The sequence below is a fragment of the Panthera tigris genome, chromosome B3, assembly GCF_018350195.1.
Source record: "Panthera tigris isolate Pti1 chromosome B3, P.tigris_Pti1_mat1.1, whole genome shotgun sequence".
Taxonomy (NCBI): domain Eukaryota; kingdom Metazoa; phylum Chordata; class Mammalia; order Carnivora; family Felidae; genus Panthera; species Panthera tigris.
In genome coordinates this window covers 27,799,972-27,818,321 of record NC_056665.1, presented here as the reverse complement: position 1 = coordinate 27,818,321, position 18,350 = coordinate 27,799,972, and the positions used below count along the sequence as shown (strand labels likewise).

At 38.3% G+C, this 18,350-nt stretch overlaps 1 protein-coding gene across 1 annotated transcript in view; it reads left to right on the top strand.

Moving 5' to 3' along the window:
- Window positions 1-18,350, top strand: part of HERC2 (HECT and RLD domain containing E3 ubiquitin protein ligase 2) — a 268,303-nt gene that overhangs the window by 214,670 nt on the left and 35,283 nt on the right. The window contains 5 exon segments of the mRNA XM_007098938.3: window positions 1,480-1,671; window positions 4,450-4,603; window positions 16,687-16,794; window positions 17,600-17,731; window positions 18,169-18,327. Of these exon segments, the coding sequence (XP_007099000.2) occupies window positions 1,480-1,671; window positions 4,450-4,603; window positions 16,687-16,794; window positions 17,600-17,731; window positions 18,169-18,327 (745 nt within the window).

Below are 18,350 nucleotides of genomic sequence, written 5' to 3'. Positions count from 1 at the left end.
ATGATCTCCTATGGTGAAGGTTTAATGCAGAAATTATCCTGAATTATATAAAATTTTTGCTTTTAGGTAGAAGAGGGATTTCTTTCCTACCAGTTTATTTAAGAGACATAGGCACTAACCAGATTATACCCCTAAATTCCTATCATTTCAGTTTTGGTTTGAGTCATAAATAAATAAATAAATAACATAAAATGTAAATGTAAATAAATAATTTTCATATTAGTATTAGGTTAGTATTAATCACGTGTTAATATATTCCACTGAATGCTTTTGCTGCTCTTCAGTGAGTGAGATTCTGTAATGGCATCATTTCTGATGAACTACACTTAACGATCTCTGGGAATCCATGCAGAGGTAGGAGCAGGGTCCATTTCTTTAAAGGGAGGAACTGTGTTCCTAGCACAGAAAAGTATGGTGTCCAGGGCCTAAGTCTGTGGAATTTGCACATTGGGTATGTCACATTTCCCTTAGGTTTCCTATGTGGGGCTTGTGCTTCCTTTATCTCGTTTCTTTTTCTGGAAAGGTTGGCACTAGTTTTGCTGAGATCCAGAAAGCAAAAGAGAAAAGGAGAGGCACATCTGGGATCTTGTTCTTCCCCTAATGATCCAGACTCTGCCTGGGGAACTAGAAGTCCTGTGTTATTCCCCATTCAGCACAGGGTCTCAGTGATTCCCATTCCCTCTACGTCAAAAGCTCTGGAATTTCTCATCTCTGATGGCTCCTTGTTCCTTTCTATAAGTCAAACCCCACTACAACCCCCAAGACGCTCTTAGGTGTTGGATAGCAGGCTGTGAGGCAGCAGTGCTGGATGGGACATCCTCACAAGGTCAGAGGCTGCCACAGGCAAATAAGGGGCTCCTTTCACCTGCTACAGAGGAGGGAGAGGTAAATGATGACAGGTGGGGTATGTTCTAACTGACATACTGTGAATGAGAAGTAAGAGGAGAATATCTATTTTCATTTTCAAAGTACCCAAGGAACAAGAGATAATGGATACTGTGTTACGTGCCAGCCAACAAGTCACTTTAAAGCGATTTAGAGATTCTAGGAAAGAGTTATATAGAGAATGTAGGCAAAACATGTAAAAGTACAAATTTAGTTGATAGAAAATTCCCAAGCATATCTTATGAATCAGGGAGGGGTAAATTGTATATGTTGTGACTTCATTCCAGGCCGTCCACCTATGATTCGAATTTGGTCACAGTATAAATTGTCATTTATTTATAGTTTACGCATGCCTTTTCATAGATATTATCAGTATTTTGTAAAATAGTTAATTGGTCTTGAAAGCATAGTACATGGTGGTGGAAATTTTAGAGGTCTGTCCTTTCTTAACCTGGCATTTCATGCTCTTAAAAGCTAAAGGCCTCAGAAAGTCCCTTATTCATCAGTAGTAGTCATGTATTCTTTGAGTTTATGGGTAAACTGGTGACTATTTCATAATGTATCATTCCTCATTTTAATTGTTGGACTTTTTAGGATGTTGAAAGCCAAAATAAAGCAACAGGCCCAGAACCTCAGTCCTTGGATGAATTCACTAGTCTGCTCGTTGCGGATGACACTCGTGTCATGGTGGACTTGCTGAAGTTGTCCGTGTGCAGCCGGGCAGGGGACAAGGGCAGGGATGTGCTGTCAGCTGTGCTGTCTGGCATGGGTACCGCATACCCACAGGTGAGCCATGTGATGGGTGTCGTGGGCTTCTCTCTGAGAGATATGCTACTGTTGGCATCACACTTTCTCTCGTGCTTGATTTTATTCTAGGAGATAGCAGTTCAGAAGGACTCCTTGTAAACAAGCCCTTTCTCTGTCCTGTGTGCTGTGGTTGTCCTCACTGTGCCGTCTGACATCATTTTGGTATTTTTTGCCATTTAGAAATTTCTGATTTTTATGAAGTTGGATCTGCCAGTTTTTTTCATTGATGGCTTCTGGATTTTGTATTATGCTGAAAAACTGCTTGCCTATGTGACATTATTTAAAGAAAATTTTCCAAGTTTCTTCCAATTATTTTTATGATTTCATTTATTATATTTACATTTTTGAGCCATCTGGGATTTATCTTGATATAAGGGATAATGTAGGGATCCAACTTTATTTTTTCCTAGATGGCAAACTTGTTGTCTGACAACCATTTATTGAATAATAGTAATAATAATCCATCCTTTTCCCAATGATTTGAAAAACATTTTAATCATATTGTAAATTCTTGTATATATTTGCGTCCATTTATGGACTCTTCTGTACATTAACCTAACCATTATGCTTTAAAATAGTTTTAATATTTGGTAACACGAGGTCCATCAGGATTTTCTACTGTGGTGGCTAGCTGAGCCATCCGGTATAGTGGCTTCCAGTCACATGTACCTGTTGACCACTTGATGACTAGTGCACCCGAAGAACTGAAGTTTTCATTTTATTTAGCTTTAACTAATTTAAATGTGTATAGCTACATGTGGTTAGTTTAGGGTATAAAGTCAGCATCATATCAGTACATCTTAGAAATTGGATTGATCAGTCCTAAAACTTTTTGGCTTCCTAACGACTCTTTTATTTATCAGTGGCCTTCTGCCTTTTTAGAACTGGCCACATCAGGGAGTCTGATGCCATGAACTCTGTACAGAAATGTAACCTGTGTTTTTCTAGACCTTATATCACTGCCGCCCAAGTGAGAAAATACTTAAGTGTGGTTGAGTGGTCTTGAAAACATAGTAAATGATTTGGTAGTTAGTAAATTAAATGGTTTGGGGCTTGTTATTTCTTAATCATATTCAGGAAGAACAGGAGGTAGGTTTCCTACTTTCTAGTTTTTTAAGGCAAGGTACTTGGCACAATTCTGAGAGATTGAATCAAGATGAATTGCCACAAGCAAAAGCTTTTTGTTTTTTGTTTTTTTGTGTTTTTGTTTTTTCACAAGTTTATTGCATTTGTGAGAGGAAAGGATATGAATGAGGACATGGATTTAAAGTAATAATGCCCAATATTTAGTACACACATATCTGCCAGGCCCAGTTGTGAGTGCATTCTCAGTATAGATGGTAGATGTTCTCTGTTTACAGATGAGGAAACTGAGGCTCTGAGACGTTGTCCACTGGCTGTGGACACTCAGGTTGCTGGTGGGTGGGAGAAATGGGACTGGACCCTGAGTGCTCTGAGGGAAAAGCCACATCTGTGATGCCTGTGTCACCCTCTTCTTGTTGACCTCTCCTGGGGGAGTGATGGGATTTTCAGAGGAGGATTGTGAAGCCCAGAAAACTCCTGGTGGACTGTGTGGTAGGTGTTTGATGCTCCCAACATGTGTGTCCCAGTGATGCACACTACGTTTAAGGGGAAACAGAAGCAAAGATAGGATTGTCTTCAGACTATCCTGGCCAGGGGCAAGATGCTGGTCTTGTGTCACCCCAACCTAATATTTGGGACTCTTAAAAGAGAGATGTCTGAATTTATAGTCCTGTTACCTAGATAGCAGTGATATTAGTTTGTCATTAACAAAACTATTTACTAAGCTCATCTATTTGTTATCTAAATGTGAGGAAAAACAGAGGAGAAAAATCATTTAGTCCTGGAAAGTATAGAATACACAATAGTTTTTTTCTCTAAATTTCAAAAATTTTCAGGCTCTTACTGCTACAATAACATATTCTTATTTGTTTTTAAAAATAGAAATCAAAGAGTTTATAATCACCAGTATTTACCACTTCAATGGTGTGAATCAGTAAAATTTTAAAATGAAATAAGTATTGGGGAGCCTTGGTGGCTCAGTTGGTTAAGCATCTGACTCTTGATTTTGGCTCAGGTCACGATCTCATTATTCACAAGTTTGACAACTGCATCAGGCTCTGTGCTAACAGTGCAAGCCTGCTTGGGATTCTCTCTCCCACCCTCTCTCTCTGCCCCTCCCCTGTGTGTGTTCTCTCTCTCAAAATAAATAAACTTAAAAAAAAATGACATAAGGACATTATGGATTGTTCAGAGAAGATGGTATTGGGGCTGACCCTTAATGTCCTGGGTCAAGGGAAATCCCACTTATGTTTGTGCTTGTAGCTGTTTGTTTCAGGTATTATGCTGCTGTTTGATCTGGGTGGCTTGATTGTTCCTATCTATTCCTGCCCCCTCCTGTTTGACCCCCAATGACTTCTAGGATCTTGGTCATTTTTATCACCTTTCTGCTCCTGCCCTGGGTATTTTTGTTCCTGAGGCAGATTTTTCCTCACTAGGAAGTAATCTTGTCTTGGTATAAAAAACTGTTATGATCACAGTTTCATTGGTTGGCACATATTGAGTGTCTTGTGTATGTGAGGCAGCTCCCAGCTACTTACAAGCTTAACAGCACCTCTGAGGTCTGTGCTATCTTGATGTTATAGGTGAGGGAACCAAGCCCTGATTTAAACTAGATTTGTCAAATTCTGAAGTCCTATCCTGGTGCCCTGATCATGTCCCTGCTTCCTCCCCCAGGTGGCAGATATGTTGCTGGAGCTCTGTGTCACTGAGTTGGAGGATGTGGCCACAGACTCGCAGAGTGGTCGCTTGTCCTCTCAGCCTGTGGTGGTGGAGAGTAGCCATCCCTACACAGACGACACTTCCTCCAGTGGAACAGTGAAGATACCAGGTACTCAGCACTGGCCTAGGGGGAGGAGGGGGGAAGAATCTCTGCCTATAGAATAGCTTCATTTCTATAATTGTATCAGAAGTACACCATTTTATAGAAAAGAAGCTACAGAATTGCTTTAGACTTATTTCCCAACTTTTTAAAAATACTTTTTTTCTCAAAATAAACATGATACAGAAAACCATGCAGAATGAATGTTTAGCTTAACGATTATCAGGTGTGGTTGCCATAGTCCCCAAAACTCAGATCTAGAAGAAGTCCTGTGCCAGTTTCCAGAAACTCTTCTTGTGTCCCCACTAAAGTGATTGCTGCCTGCCCTTAGAGATAATGCTGACTTGTATTTCTGGGCAGTTTCTGTTACCCAGGTGTGTACCCTCTTCTAAGTCTCTTTCTAATTAATAGTTTCTATCTTTTAAGTTTCTTATTGTAACTTTAGTTCTTGATTTTCTTTTTCCTTTTTTTCAGCAATCTATGTGTTGAGGAACCTCAGCCTTTAACCCATTGGTCTTCCCTGCAGCCTGGATTTACATACTCCTATTGCACTTCAGCCTATTCTTGATCCTTGTCTTTCTGCAAATTTCTCCTGATTCAGAGTTCCAAGTAGTTCAGACCTTTGGCAAGACCATTGGTGGTTGTGTCCCTGTGCCTGCTTGTCTTTCCTTATGTGATGTCAGCAGCTACTGATACTCAGAGCCTGAGGCCATTAATCCATTGAGGGTTGCAAAATGGTGCTATTCTAATTGTTCCATTCTTTTCCTGTTTATTAGCTGGAATACTTTATAAAGAGATATTTCCCCTCATCCTTTAGTTAGTTATCTAGGGGTGCTGTTTGCATAAGCAAGACAGGATTAAAAGCTTTCTTCTATTTATATTTTTAAGAGGATGAATTGATTCCCTATCATTCTTTGAAGGTGACCAGAATTTTTTTTTCTTTTATATTGTTATGCACTTACAGATTTAAAAATATATGATGGGCTTTAATCTCTTGTGACTCTTATTCTGTTGAAGCTCAAATTATCCCATCTCTAGATATCAGGAACCTCTTCAATTTGTTCCAGAAATGACATTGGTGATCCATTGATAACCTCCATGCAGTCTGGTATAACAAGACTCTTTGGGCTTGTCATGTAGTTTCTGCCCCCTACCTGGAATCTTCCTTGGTGTCTTTCAGTGGAGAAGGCATTTTAGATTACTGGGCTGTCATTGTTTCTAGACCTTTTCAATAGACAGAGGTAGGATGAATGGTTGGGCAGTCCCCTTTCTTTTGAGTTCATACTGGTACATTGGATTCAAATTCCGAACTGCATTAGATAGGGGATTAGATTAGATTAGGGGTTAGATAGGGGGTTAGATAGGGGATGACAGAATTATAATATCTCAAAATTATTCATTTGCTTTATTTGACATTTCAGAAACAAGAGACTAAGGATTCAAATCTAATATAAGCAAACATGAATACAGTTCCTGAAATAGCAAAAAAAAAAAATTTTGGCTTATTCTCTCTTCCTTCTCCCAACTTTATTAAAATGTTATTATACTGTATCTACCAGAGCATAATAACCATTACATACCGTACTTCTATTCAATCTTCATTTAGTTTTATTTTTACTCTGTTAATGCTCACTTCTAGTCCTTTGTCTCTCTCTCTCTTTTTTAAAAATATTTATTCATTTTGAGAGGGAGAGGGAGAGTGTGTAAGCAAGGGAGGGGCAGAGAGAGAGGGAGAGAGAGAATCCCAAGCAGGCTCTGTGCTTAGAGCACATCATGGAGCTAAATCTCATGAACCATACCATGACCGGAGCTTAAATCAAAAGTCGGTCGCTCAACTGACTGAGCCATCCAGGGGCCCTATCTCTTTTTTCATTATGATTGACTGAAGCTCACACTTTAGTCAATTCTTCAGTGGGCTCAGGATAGCAGCCCTGGGATCGGCTTGTCCATGACAGTTTGTGCTCAAACTTGAAAGTTAGGTTTTCTTGGTAGTAAATTTTTGGATCACCTGTTCTTCCTCTGTGAAAGTGTGATGGTGGTAATCTGTTTTTCCACTTATGTATTGTGCTTTGTTTCAGTAATTTTACTAGAATATGTTTTCAAATGGTTATTATAGGCGGTATTCACAGATAGGTGGTATGTTCCTTTAAAATGCAGTTTCAGACCTGCAGTGCAGACCTGTTTGTGTTACAGTTTGTACTGTTTGTAATCCCTTAGCCCTCTTTCATGGACCCATGATCATCATGGTGTATTAGATACCTTTTAGACTCCATGTTAACTATTGCCTCTCAAATACTTCCTACCTTTCTCTTTTTCTTCTTTTCCTCCTTCTCTTTGTTTTAAAGCGCCATCTATTTGTGTTCATTTACTCTTATGCCCTTTCTAATTTAGTCTGTATTTAAAATTTTTTTTAATGTTTGTTTTTGAAAGAGACCAAGTGTGAGTGGGGGAGGGTCACAGAGAGAGGGAGACACAGAATATGAAGCAGGCTCCAGGCTCTGAGCTGTCAGCACGGAGTCCAATGAAGGACTTAAACTCATGAGCTGTGAAATCATGACCTGAGCTGAAGTTGGACGCTTAACTGACTGAGCCACCCAGATGTCCCACTCCAGCTTGGTAATAAAACTTGAAGTCCAGAATTGTGATGCCTCCATTTTTGCCTTTCTTTTTCAAGGTTGCTTTGGCTATTCAAAGTCTTTTGTGGTTCCATATAAATTTTAGGATTGTTTGTTCTAGCTCTGTGAAAAATGGTATTGGTCTTTGGATAGGGATTGCATTAAATGTGTAGATTGCTTTGGGTAGTATAAATATTTTAACAATATTTGTTCTTCCAATTCATGAGCATGGAACATCTTTCCATTTCTTTGTGTCTTCAGTTCCTTTTGTCAGTGTTTTATAGTTTTCACAGTACAGGTCTTTCACCTTTTTGCTTAGGTTTATTCCTAGGTATCTTATTATTTTGGGTGCAATTGTAAATGGGATTTTTTTTTTAATTTCTCTTTCTTTTGCTTCATTATTAGTGTATAGAAATGCAACAGATTTCTGCACATTAATTTTGTATCCTGTGATTTTACTGAACTTATTTATTAGTTCTAGTAGTTTTTTTGGTGGAGTCTTTAGAGTTTTCTATGTGAAATATCATGTCATCTGCAAATCAGAAAGTTTTGCTTTTCTTTCTTGCCCATTTGAATACCTTTTATGTCTTTTTGTTTTCTCAATGCTGTGGCTAGGACTTCCAGTACTATGTTGAATAAAAGTGGTGAAAGTGGACATTCTTGTCTTATTCCTGACTTTAGGGGGAAAGCTCTCAGTATTGCCTCATTGAGTATGATGTTCGCTGTGGCTTTTTCGTATATGGTCTTAGTTATGCTGAGGTATGTTCCCTCTAAACCTACTTTTTTGAGGGCTTTTAGCATGGATGGATGTTGTACTTTTTCAGGTGTTTTTTCTGAGTCTGTTGAAATGATCATATGGTTTATATATCATGTTGATGAATTTGTGAACGTTGAACCATGCTTGCATCCTCAGAATAAATCCCATTTTTTGTGGTGAATAGTTTTTTTAATGTAATGTTGAATTTGGTTTGCTAATTTTTTGCTAATTTGGTTTTGCTATTTTTTTGAGGATTTTTGCATCTATGTTTATCAGAGATATTGACCTGTAGTTCTCTTTTTTTATGTGGTGTCTTTATCTGGTTTTGGTATCAGGGTGATACTGACACCATAGAATGAGCTTAGAAGTTTTCCTTCCTCTTCTGTTTTTTGGAATAGTTTGAGAAGAACAGGTATTAACTCTTCTTTAAATGTTTGTTAGAGTTCACCTGTGAAACTGTCTAGTCCTGTACTTATATTTGTTGGGAGTTTTTTGATTACTGATTCAGTCTCCTTGCTGGTAATTGGGCTATTCAAATTTTCTATTTCTTCCTGTTTCAGGTTTGGTGGGTAATATGTTTGTAGGAATTTATCCATTTTTTTCTAGGTTGTCTAATTTTTTGGCATATGGTTTTTAATAACATTCCCTTACAATTAAAAAAATTTCTTTTACTGTTTATATATTTTTGAGACAGAGGGAGACAGAGCGCGAGTGGGGGAGGGGCAGAAAGGGAGACACAGAATCTGAAACAGGCTCCATCCAGGCTCTGAGTTGTCAGCACAGAGCCCGATGCGGGGCTCCAACCCATGAACCCTGAGATCATGACCTGAGCTGAAGTTGGACGCTTAACCAGGCGTCCCTCCCTTACAATTTTATATATTTTTGTGGTGTTGGTTGTTATTTCTCCTCTTTCATTTGTCACTTTTTTTTATTGGAGTTGCTTTTTTTTTTTCTTTGATGAGTCTGGCTAGAGGTTTATCAATTTTGTTGATCTTTTCAAAGAACTAGCTCCTGGTTTTATTGATCTATTCTATTGTTTTTTTTTTTAGTTTCTATATCATTTATTTCTGTTCCAATCTTTATCATTTTCTTTCTTCTGCTGGTTTTACGTTTCATTTGTTGTTCTTTTTCTAGCTCTTTTAAATGTAAAGTTAGGTTGTATATGTGAATTTTTCTGTTTTCTTCATGTAGGCCTGTATTGCTATAAACTTACCTCTTAGAACATTTTTGCTGCATTCCAAAAGTTTTGGACCATTTTGTTTGATTCCGTGTACTTTTTTTTCCCCAAAGTTTATTTACTCATTTTGAGAGAGAGAGTGAGCATGAGCAGGGGAGGTGCAGAGAGAGAGGGAGACGGAGAGAGAGAAGAGAGAGAAGAGAGACAGAGAGAGAGAGAGAGAGAGAGAGAGAGAGAGTGTCAGTCCCAAGCAGGCTCCATGCTGTAAGCACAGAGTCAGATGTGGGGCTCGAACCCACAAACCGTGAGTTCATGACCTGAGCTGAAATCCAGAGTCGGATACTTAACCAGCTAAGCCACCCAGGCACCCCTGATTCCATGTACTTTTTGATTTCTTCTTTGATTTCTTGGTTAACCCATTTATTTTTCAGTAGCATGTTATTTACCCTCCGTGTATTTGTGGTTTTCCAGACTTTTCCTATAGTTTCATAATGATTTCTGATTTCTAGTTTCATAATGTTGTGATCAGAAAAGATGCATGGTATGGCTTTGATTTTCTTGAATTTGTCAAGGCTCGTTTTGTGGACTACTCCGTGATCTGTTTTGGAGGATGTTCTGTGCCCTCCTGAAAAGAACATGTATTCTGCTGTTTTTGAATGAAATGTTCTGAATATGTGTGTTAAATTCATCTGGTCCAGTGTGTCATTCAAAGCCACTGTTTCCTTGTTGATTTTCTGTTTGGATGATCTGTCCATCAGTGTAAGTGGAGTGTTAACATTACTTTCAATTAGTTTCTTTATGTTTGTTATTAACTATTTTATGTATTTCAGTATTCCTGTATTGAGTGCATAAATATTTACAGTTGTTATATCTTTTTGTTGGAGTGTCCTCTTTATTATTGTAATGTGTCTTTCTTGGTATGTTGTTACAGTCTTTGTTTTAAAATCTACTTTAAGTATTGCCACTTTGGCTTTCTTTTGACATCCATTTATATGATAAGTGTTGCTTCACCCCCTCACTTTCAGTGTGCAGGTGTCTTTAGGTCTGAAATGAGTCTCTTGTAGGCAGCATATAGATAGGTCCTGTTTTTTTGTTTGTTTGTTTTGTTTTTTATCCATTCTGACACCTTGTGTCTTTTGATTGGAGCATTTAGTCCATTTACATTCAAAGTGATTATTGATAGATACCTATTTATTGCCATAAATTGATTGTTGTTTTGCAGTTGTTTCTGAGGTTTTTCACTGATCCTTTTTTCTTTCTTTCGTGGTTTGCTGGTTTTCATTAATGATATATTTGAATTTCTTTCTCTTTATTCTTTGCATATCAGTAGGTTTTGATTTGTGGTTACCATTAGGTTTGTATATAACATCTTCTGCATATAAGCAATCTATATTAAGTTGATGGTTGTGTAAGTTTGAACCCATTTTTTTCTCCTCTCTCCCCCAATGTTTTAGTATATGGTGTCATATTTTACATCTGTTTATATTGTGAATACCTTGACTGATTTTAGTTGTGTCATTTTGTTCCCCCAGTCTTTGGGCCTCTTTCTGAGTTGTTTGCTCTGATGTGAGTGTTACCTAGTTGTATCTGTGGGGTAAAGTGAATTTAGGGTTTTCCTATCTGCCTTCTTCCCCAGAAGTGCTTATCATTTCTACTTTTAAAATATATACATTACAAACTTAGCCATTTCTAACTCCAGGCCATTCTGGGTCCAACCACCTAGTCACATCCAGTTTATTATATGAGCACCATATATTAGTGGGCTGCTCATGTTCCCACCTCTACACCTAACCTTCTGTGTCCTCCAGAATCATCTCCCTACAGGACATCCAGAGATGCTCTCTTAAAACCACCCTGTGAACCAACCCAGTCAGAACATGCTGGTCCTCTGCTTAAAACCCACCAGTATATCCCTATAACCTTAAAATAGGAGCTAAACTTCTCTAACCATGGCCTATGCAACTTTGTATGAACCCTGATCACCTCTTCAATGTATTCCTTTCTCCCTCGTTGTCTCTCCTTCCTGGCGCCTCCTCATCATCTTCTTTCCTAGTCCTGAAATATATTCCAGGTTCAGGATATTTGTCTCACTTCATATTTGCCATCTGCCTGAAATATTCTTCCCCTAGGCAATTAGTTATAGAGTTCTGACCATTCTCTTGTTCAGAGAATTCTTTCCTAACCATCATATGCAGAAACAGCCTTTCCCCAATCTCATTTCACACATGTCTTTCTTTATAGCAGTTTAAAGGGCATCATCTATTCCTTAATCTAGAGCAGAGACTGACTACAATCAGTGTTGTATACAAAGGGGGAGAGTGGAAATCCTTTTCCTTGTTCCAGTAGGGTGAATATATTCAGTCTCTCAGCATTAAATTCATTAACTATAGATTTTTCATAAATGCCCTTATCAACTTGGGGAAGTTTCTATTCCTACTTAGTGGGGGGTAGTAGGTACATTTTATGAATGAGTGTTGGATTTGGCAAATGCTTTTTGTGTGTTTTGTTACTCAGTAATGCATATTGCAGAAATCAGTTTTTGGATATTAAACTCACGCTGATCTTAAACAAATCACAGTTGTTCATAATGTATAATCTTTATTATATGTTACAGGATTTGGTTTGCTAATATTTTGTTAAGAATTTTTGCATCTATTTTCATGAATAGTATTGCCCTATAGCTTTTTTTTAGGTTTGTATTTTAAAATTTATTCATTTATTCATATAGCTTTTCTTTCTTGTGATAGCTTTGCCTGGTTTTGGTGTCAGGATAATACTGGCCTTAATACATGTTCCTTCCTCCTCTTTTCTCTGAAAGAGTTTGTGTAGGATTGACATTCTTCCTGTTGGGAACGCAAGATACCTCTCTTCCTGTTGGGGTCTGCAACTGATGAAGAATGGTAGGGCATGAGAGCTCCCCATTCTAGCCTCCTGACTTCATTTGAAATGAGGTGTCCTTTATTTAGCTTCACACATAGGTTTACCAGTTTATTATAAAGGATATTATAAAGGGTGCAGGTGAATAAATAGCGAGATGAACAGGTACATAGGATGAGGTCAGGAAAAGACCTGATACAGGGGCTTTTGTTGCTATGAAACTGGGGTATATCATCCTCCCAGCTTGGTGTCTTATTAAATCTTGCTATTCAGGAGTTTTATGTATCTTAATCTACAATACCCCCTCCACCTTACCTCCCCTTCCCAGAGATTTCTTGGTGGTATTAAAAGAGCCAGCCCTCTAATCATTTGGTCTTTCTGGTGACCAGCCCCATTCTGAGGTAATCTAGAGACCCCACCCTAAATTACCGCATTAGCATAAATTTAGGTGGGCTCAAAAAGGCTCCTTATGAATGACAAAAGACACTCCTAACAGAAAATTTCTAGGGTCTTAGGAGCTTTGTGCCAATGATGAGATACAAGATATGTATAATAAAATACATATTTTATTATAACACAATAGTGATATTCCTTCTTTTTTTCCTGGTTTTGATCATTTGTATCTTCTACATTTCTGCCCCCCGCCCCAATCATTCATCTTAAAAGTTTATTTTGTTGATCTTTTCAAAGGACTAATTTCTGGTTTCATTGATTTGATTTGTTCTTCAGTTGTTTTTCTGTTTTCTCTTTTACTGATTTCTATTCTGATCTTTATAATTTTCTTCCTTCTGCTTCAGGTACAATATGTTTTTGCTTTTTGTTTTTAGTTTTTTTAAGGTAGAACCATAGATTATTGAGACCTCTTTTCTAATAGAGTTTGAAGTGACAGATTTCCTTCTAAACACTGCTTTGGCTATGCCACATAAATTATGATAATGCTGTGTTTTCAAGTTTTGTTCAGCCTAAATATTTCCTAATTTCTTTTTTGAGATCTCTTGTTTGAACCATGGATTATTTAGAAGTGCCGTTTAAGTATTGGAGGTTTCCCAAATTTCCTTCTTTTGTTGATTTCTGATTCAATTCCACTGTAATACAATTATGGTTGTAGTTGTTCAGTCATACATTGAATGATTTCACATCTTTTAAATTTATTGAAACTTGTTTTATAGAATGTGGTCTATCATAGAGAATGCTTCATGTCTGCTTAATAGGAATGTACATTATTCCTTTGTTGGGGGAGTGTTCTGTAATTATTATCTGTAAGGTTAAGATGATTGGTAGTCCTGTTGAAATATGTAGTCTTATTGATTTTCTTTCATTCATTCTGTCAGTTCTGGAGACTTGGATATTGAAATCTTCAGCTATAATTGTGGACTTGTCTACTTCTTTCATTTCTATCAGCTTTCCATTCATATATTTTGGAGCTTTGTTGTTAGGTGTGCATACCTTTGTAATTGTTATTTATATCTGATGTTTGACTCTTTTTTCAGTGTGAAATGTCCCTTTTTGTTTCTATTAACATTTCTTGCCTTAAAGTCTGTTTTGTGTAATATTTGTATAGCGACTCCATTTCTTTTATGGTGATTGTTTCCATACTAGATTTTTTTCCATCTTTTTACTTCGAACTTTTTTTTGTCTTTGAGCCTGGGTTTGTCTCTGGTTATGCACCTTTTAGTTGCATCTTGCTTTTTTCATCCAGCAATCTCTGCTTTTTGATTGAGATGCTTAGGCCATTCATATCTAATGTAATTATGGCTTTGGTTGGATTTACATCTGGCATTTTGCTATATTTTCTCTAATGCCTGTGTCTTCTTTTGTTCTTCCTTTAGTGCTTTCTTTTGTGTTAAAATTTTTTCGTGTGTAACATTTTAATTCCTCTGTTGATTTTCAGCCACTTTTTTTAGTGTTTGTTCTAGGGTCTAAAATAAGCATTTGAATATATCACCATCTACTTCATGGTTAATATCTTAATTCTGGTAAAATGTAGCAACTTTGCTCCAGTGTAGTTCTATTTCCTTTTCTCTCCTTTTTGCTGTTATTGTCATATATGTTACATTTATATATGTTAGAAATTTGTGCCACATACTTGTAACTATATCTGTTATACATACATGTATATGGTATGATAATCATTGCATTATGTCAAGGATTAGCAAACTTCCGTGTGTCACAAAATATTATTTTGATTTTTTTTCTAACCATTTGAAAATACACAAATCATTCTTTGCTCACAGGCTATGCAAAAATGGGGGGTGAGACAGATATGGCCCATGGACTATAGTTTCCTAAGCTCTGCTCCATGTAATATTTTGTATTTTAAAAGTATTAAGAAAAGGAAAGGGAAAAAAAATACTTATGCTGTCTCTTAACCCACATATTTCCCTTTTCCAGTGCTTTTTATTTCTTCCCATGGATTCACGTTTCTATTTGATATCATTGTATTTCAGCCTGGAATACTGTAAATGGTTTTTCTAAAGCATATCTGCTAGCAGTTCTCTCACTATGTGTTTATTTGGGAATGTTTTAATTTTGCCTTCACTTTTTGAAGGATAGTTTTGCTAGATATAGATTTCTTAGTTGAGAAATCTTAGAGTTTTTCCCTTTTATTATTTTAAACATGTCATCCCACTGGTTTCTGACGTCCATTGAAGGCAGCCATTAATGGTATTTTGTACCCCTCGGTGTTTTGTGACTTTTTTTTTTAATCTTGCTGCTTTCATGATTTTCTCTTTTTGTCTTTGGTTTTCAGTAGTTTCAGTATAATATCTAGGTGTGGATCTCTTTGTTTTATCCTACTTGGGATTTATTAATTTTGGGAACTGTAGATTAATGTTTTTCATCAAATAAGGAGGTTTGGGCTGTATTTTTTAATTACTCTTTCTGTGCCCTTTTTTTCTCTTCTGTTTCTTGGGAGGAAATTCCCAGATGCATATGTTTGTATTCCTTAATGTTGTCCCCTAGGTGTTTGAGACTTTCTCATTTTTCCTGTCTTTTTTCTCTTATTTTCCAGGAGTAAGAGAGAAATGGTACAGTCTTCAATTTGACTCCCTTTTTTCTGCCATTTTGCCCATCTAATGAATTTTTCATTTGGGTCATTCTATTTTCCAACTCCAAAATTTCCTTTTAGTACTTTTTTCATAGTTTCTCCCTCTTTATTGAGATTCTATATTTGTTAAGTCAGTCTTATCATTTGTTACCATGTTTTCTGTGTTATCTTATTTTCTCTGGTTTTCTTGGATTTTTCGAACATTTCAGTTGCTTTATTGTTTGCTAGATCTAGCATTTGGGCATCAGAGTTCATTTTTATTGACTGATTTTACTTTTGAGTATGGCTCACATTTTTCAGTGTTTTTGCTTGTCTCATAATTTTTTTGAAAAGCGAACATTTTAGGTAGTAGTATGTAGTATCATCTGGATTCTGATATTCTTTTTCAAGATTTGTATTGGTTGATAGGTTATTTTCATTGTGTTCTGTACTTGTTTTGTAACATGACTGTAATTCTCTCTGAAATCTGGTTCCCTCACAGCATGTGGCTTCTGATGTCCCGGTTTCATTCTTTTGTTCTCATTTTTGTTCTCTAGCCTGACTTCTAGGGTTTGTTCTGTATCCTCTTGGCTTATGCTCAAGCCTGTTGATCTCCCCTTCTGTTGGTGGATCTACATGCGGGTGGGAGCAGGGAGGGCATAGAACTCTGTTTTGGCAGTTTTCCTGTGCGTGCGCATCCCAGTTTGTCCAGGCCTCCGTGATGCCCTCACTGGCCCTTCTGTGCTCTCTGAATTTTATGATCTCCTTGTTAAATTTCTGGATAGTTCTCAGATTTGATACTTACCTCTCAGATTTGATACTCACTCGCCAAACCATGTTCTCAGGCCAGTGGAGATGGAGGCTTTCTTGTTGGTCTTTTTATTAGCAGTGCCCCTGGCATGCATTTTCTGCTCCCTGCTCTGCACCAGTCAGCTTCCCCTGGAGGCAGAGTCCCATCTTGGTAGAACTGTCCTCCAGCTTGGATGGAAACATACCCAGGCAAGAACATCATAGGTACTCCCATCTCTATCCAAGTTTGGCAGTTTTTTTCATGAATAAACACTTCTCAACTTGTTGTTTGCCTTTAATTTATTTGAAGAGCCCTGATATCATCATCTTTTATAATTTTGAATGGTTTTATAGCTGCTTTGAAGGAGGGGATTTGTTAACCTCTTCCCTCCACCATAACCTAGGTCCTGCTCTTCATTAATTCTTTTGTAAGCTAACTTGTCCCACAGAAGACTCTAGATCTAATACTAAATGTTGATGAATATGGTTTCATGTGGCATTTTAAATGTGTGTGGGGTGGGGGGATAATAAAGTTTGGTCTGGCAACTGAGGTTGCAGCCTGAAAATTTGCCCAGAAATGAGAGCACAAAATGAATTTGCCAAGCAGAAGTGTATTCTTGGGCTTTCCATCACAGGTGAAGTCTTCTGTGGGAGATAAAGTGGGGGGAAAGAGGCAGTCAATCTTAGATTCTTGTCTATGAGGTCAGTTCCTCCTGACTTTCTGCTTTTCATTAGCTGTTAAACATCATATTAGTCTCACTGTTTCTATGTGTCTGTTGCGGCTTATGGCCTTGTCTGTGGTATGTCATTTGGGAGTGATCACTGTGTGTTTTGTGCTCACTTGACCTCCAGGTGCAGAAGGACTCAGGGTGGAGTTTGACCGGCAGTGCTCTACAGAGAGGCGCCACGACCCTCTCACAGTCATGGATGGTGTCAACAGGATTGTCTCCGTGCGGTCAGGTGTGAAGGGAGGTTGAACAGGACACTATCTGCCCACCTTCGTAGAACAGAACTAGTAACTTACTAAACAGAATGCTACTGCTTCATTCCTGTGTGAGACTAAAGGAAGGGATAGTAAGCTATTTTGCTGCAAAGTATAGAAGGTTTTGTCTGCCTGTTCACAGTACTTTGAGTAAGATAGTTATGAGAATGGTATCTGCACCTCACCAGTGGCGGTAGAATTACTGGGTTCCTGGTAGGTCCTTGTCAGGACATTGGCCATCTTGGAGGCCCAGTTTCACCCAGATAGCTAGAGATGGTGCTGTAAGACATATGGGAGTACCAGGCTTGTGCAAACTAAAATTTGATGTATGAAAAAGCTTCCTAAAGGGACTTGGTTTATAATTGACTGCAGTAAGGGCTGGGCTCAGGTTTTGGTAAGATTGCATGCTCTGTGAGGAAATCTGGGGCTCTTTCTTCTGTTTCCTGGGTAACTGCCATCACATAAGACCTTCCCCAGGAAACTCTCTATAGCCCTTGACCTGGGCTTGTGTGCTGCTGGCTCTGCAGTGTTGTAGCTATGTATCAGGGCAGTGCCCACCTGTCTTCATTTTCCCTAGTACTTGATGTAATGTGTATGGAAGGGCAGTATGTATTAAATATCATTCACTAGGAGTAGAGGGAACTCAGATTTTGGAGAACTTGGGTTGGAGGAGCCAGCTGTTCTTGAGACATAGTGTGAATGATTTTGCTTTGTTTTTAAAAAAGTTTGTGTTTATCACATGACATAGTGAACCCAATCCTGGGGCATAATTTTCCCCACTAGGCCGAGAATGGTCTGACTGGTCCAGTGAGCTACGCATCCCAGGGGATGAGTTGAAGTGGAAGTTCATCAGTGATGGGTCTGTGAATGGATGGGGCTGGCGCTTCACAGTCTATCCCATCATGCCAGCTGCAGGTAAGTAGGGGGCTTGCGATGTCCAAATCTTGATGACTCAAGCAAGGTGGACACATAAATTGTTTTCATTTAGTACATTGTACTCTGCCTTCTCCTGTTGTGTTGGGAGCCAGCACTGCCCAAGGCCCCACCACAGTGGTGATCGTAACTGCCAAAGAGCAACCTTAGTAGCCCAGTTGTTGGGATGTTAGGACTCCATTACCTAATGGGAAAGGAGTTATTATTGTTGAATGAACTTCTTAAGCTGTTTGATTTTCAGATAAAATGTCTAATACAGTGCATAGTTGTGTGACATAGACAGTGGCGGTACCATGGGCACCCTCTAAGCATGGCATCCGAGTAGATGAGGCCCACTCTTGGTCAGATTGTACAGGTCTCCTTGTGGGGTAGCCCTTATCCTGTCCAACATGGAAACATTTACAGTGCTCATTTCGCAGGCCCTAAAGACCTCCTTTCTGATCGCTGTGTCCTCTCCTGTCCGTCCATGGACTTGGTGACATGTCTGTTAGACTTCCGGCTCAATCTCACCTCAAACAGAAGCATTGTCCCTCGCCTTGCAGCATCGCTGGCAGCCTGTGCACAGCTGAGTGCCTTAGGTAAATAGCACCTTTATTATGTC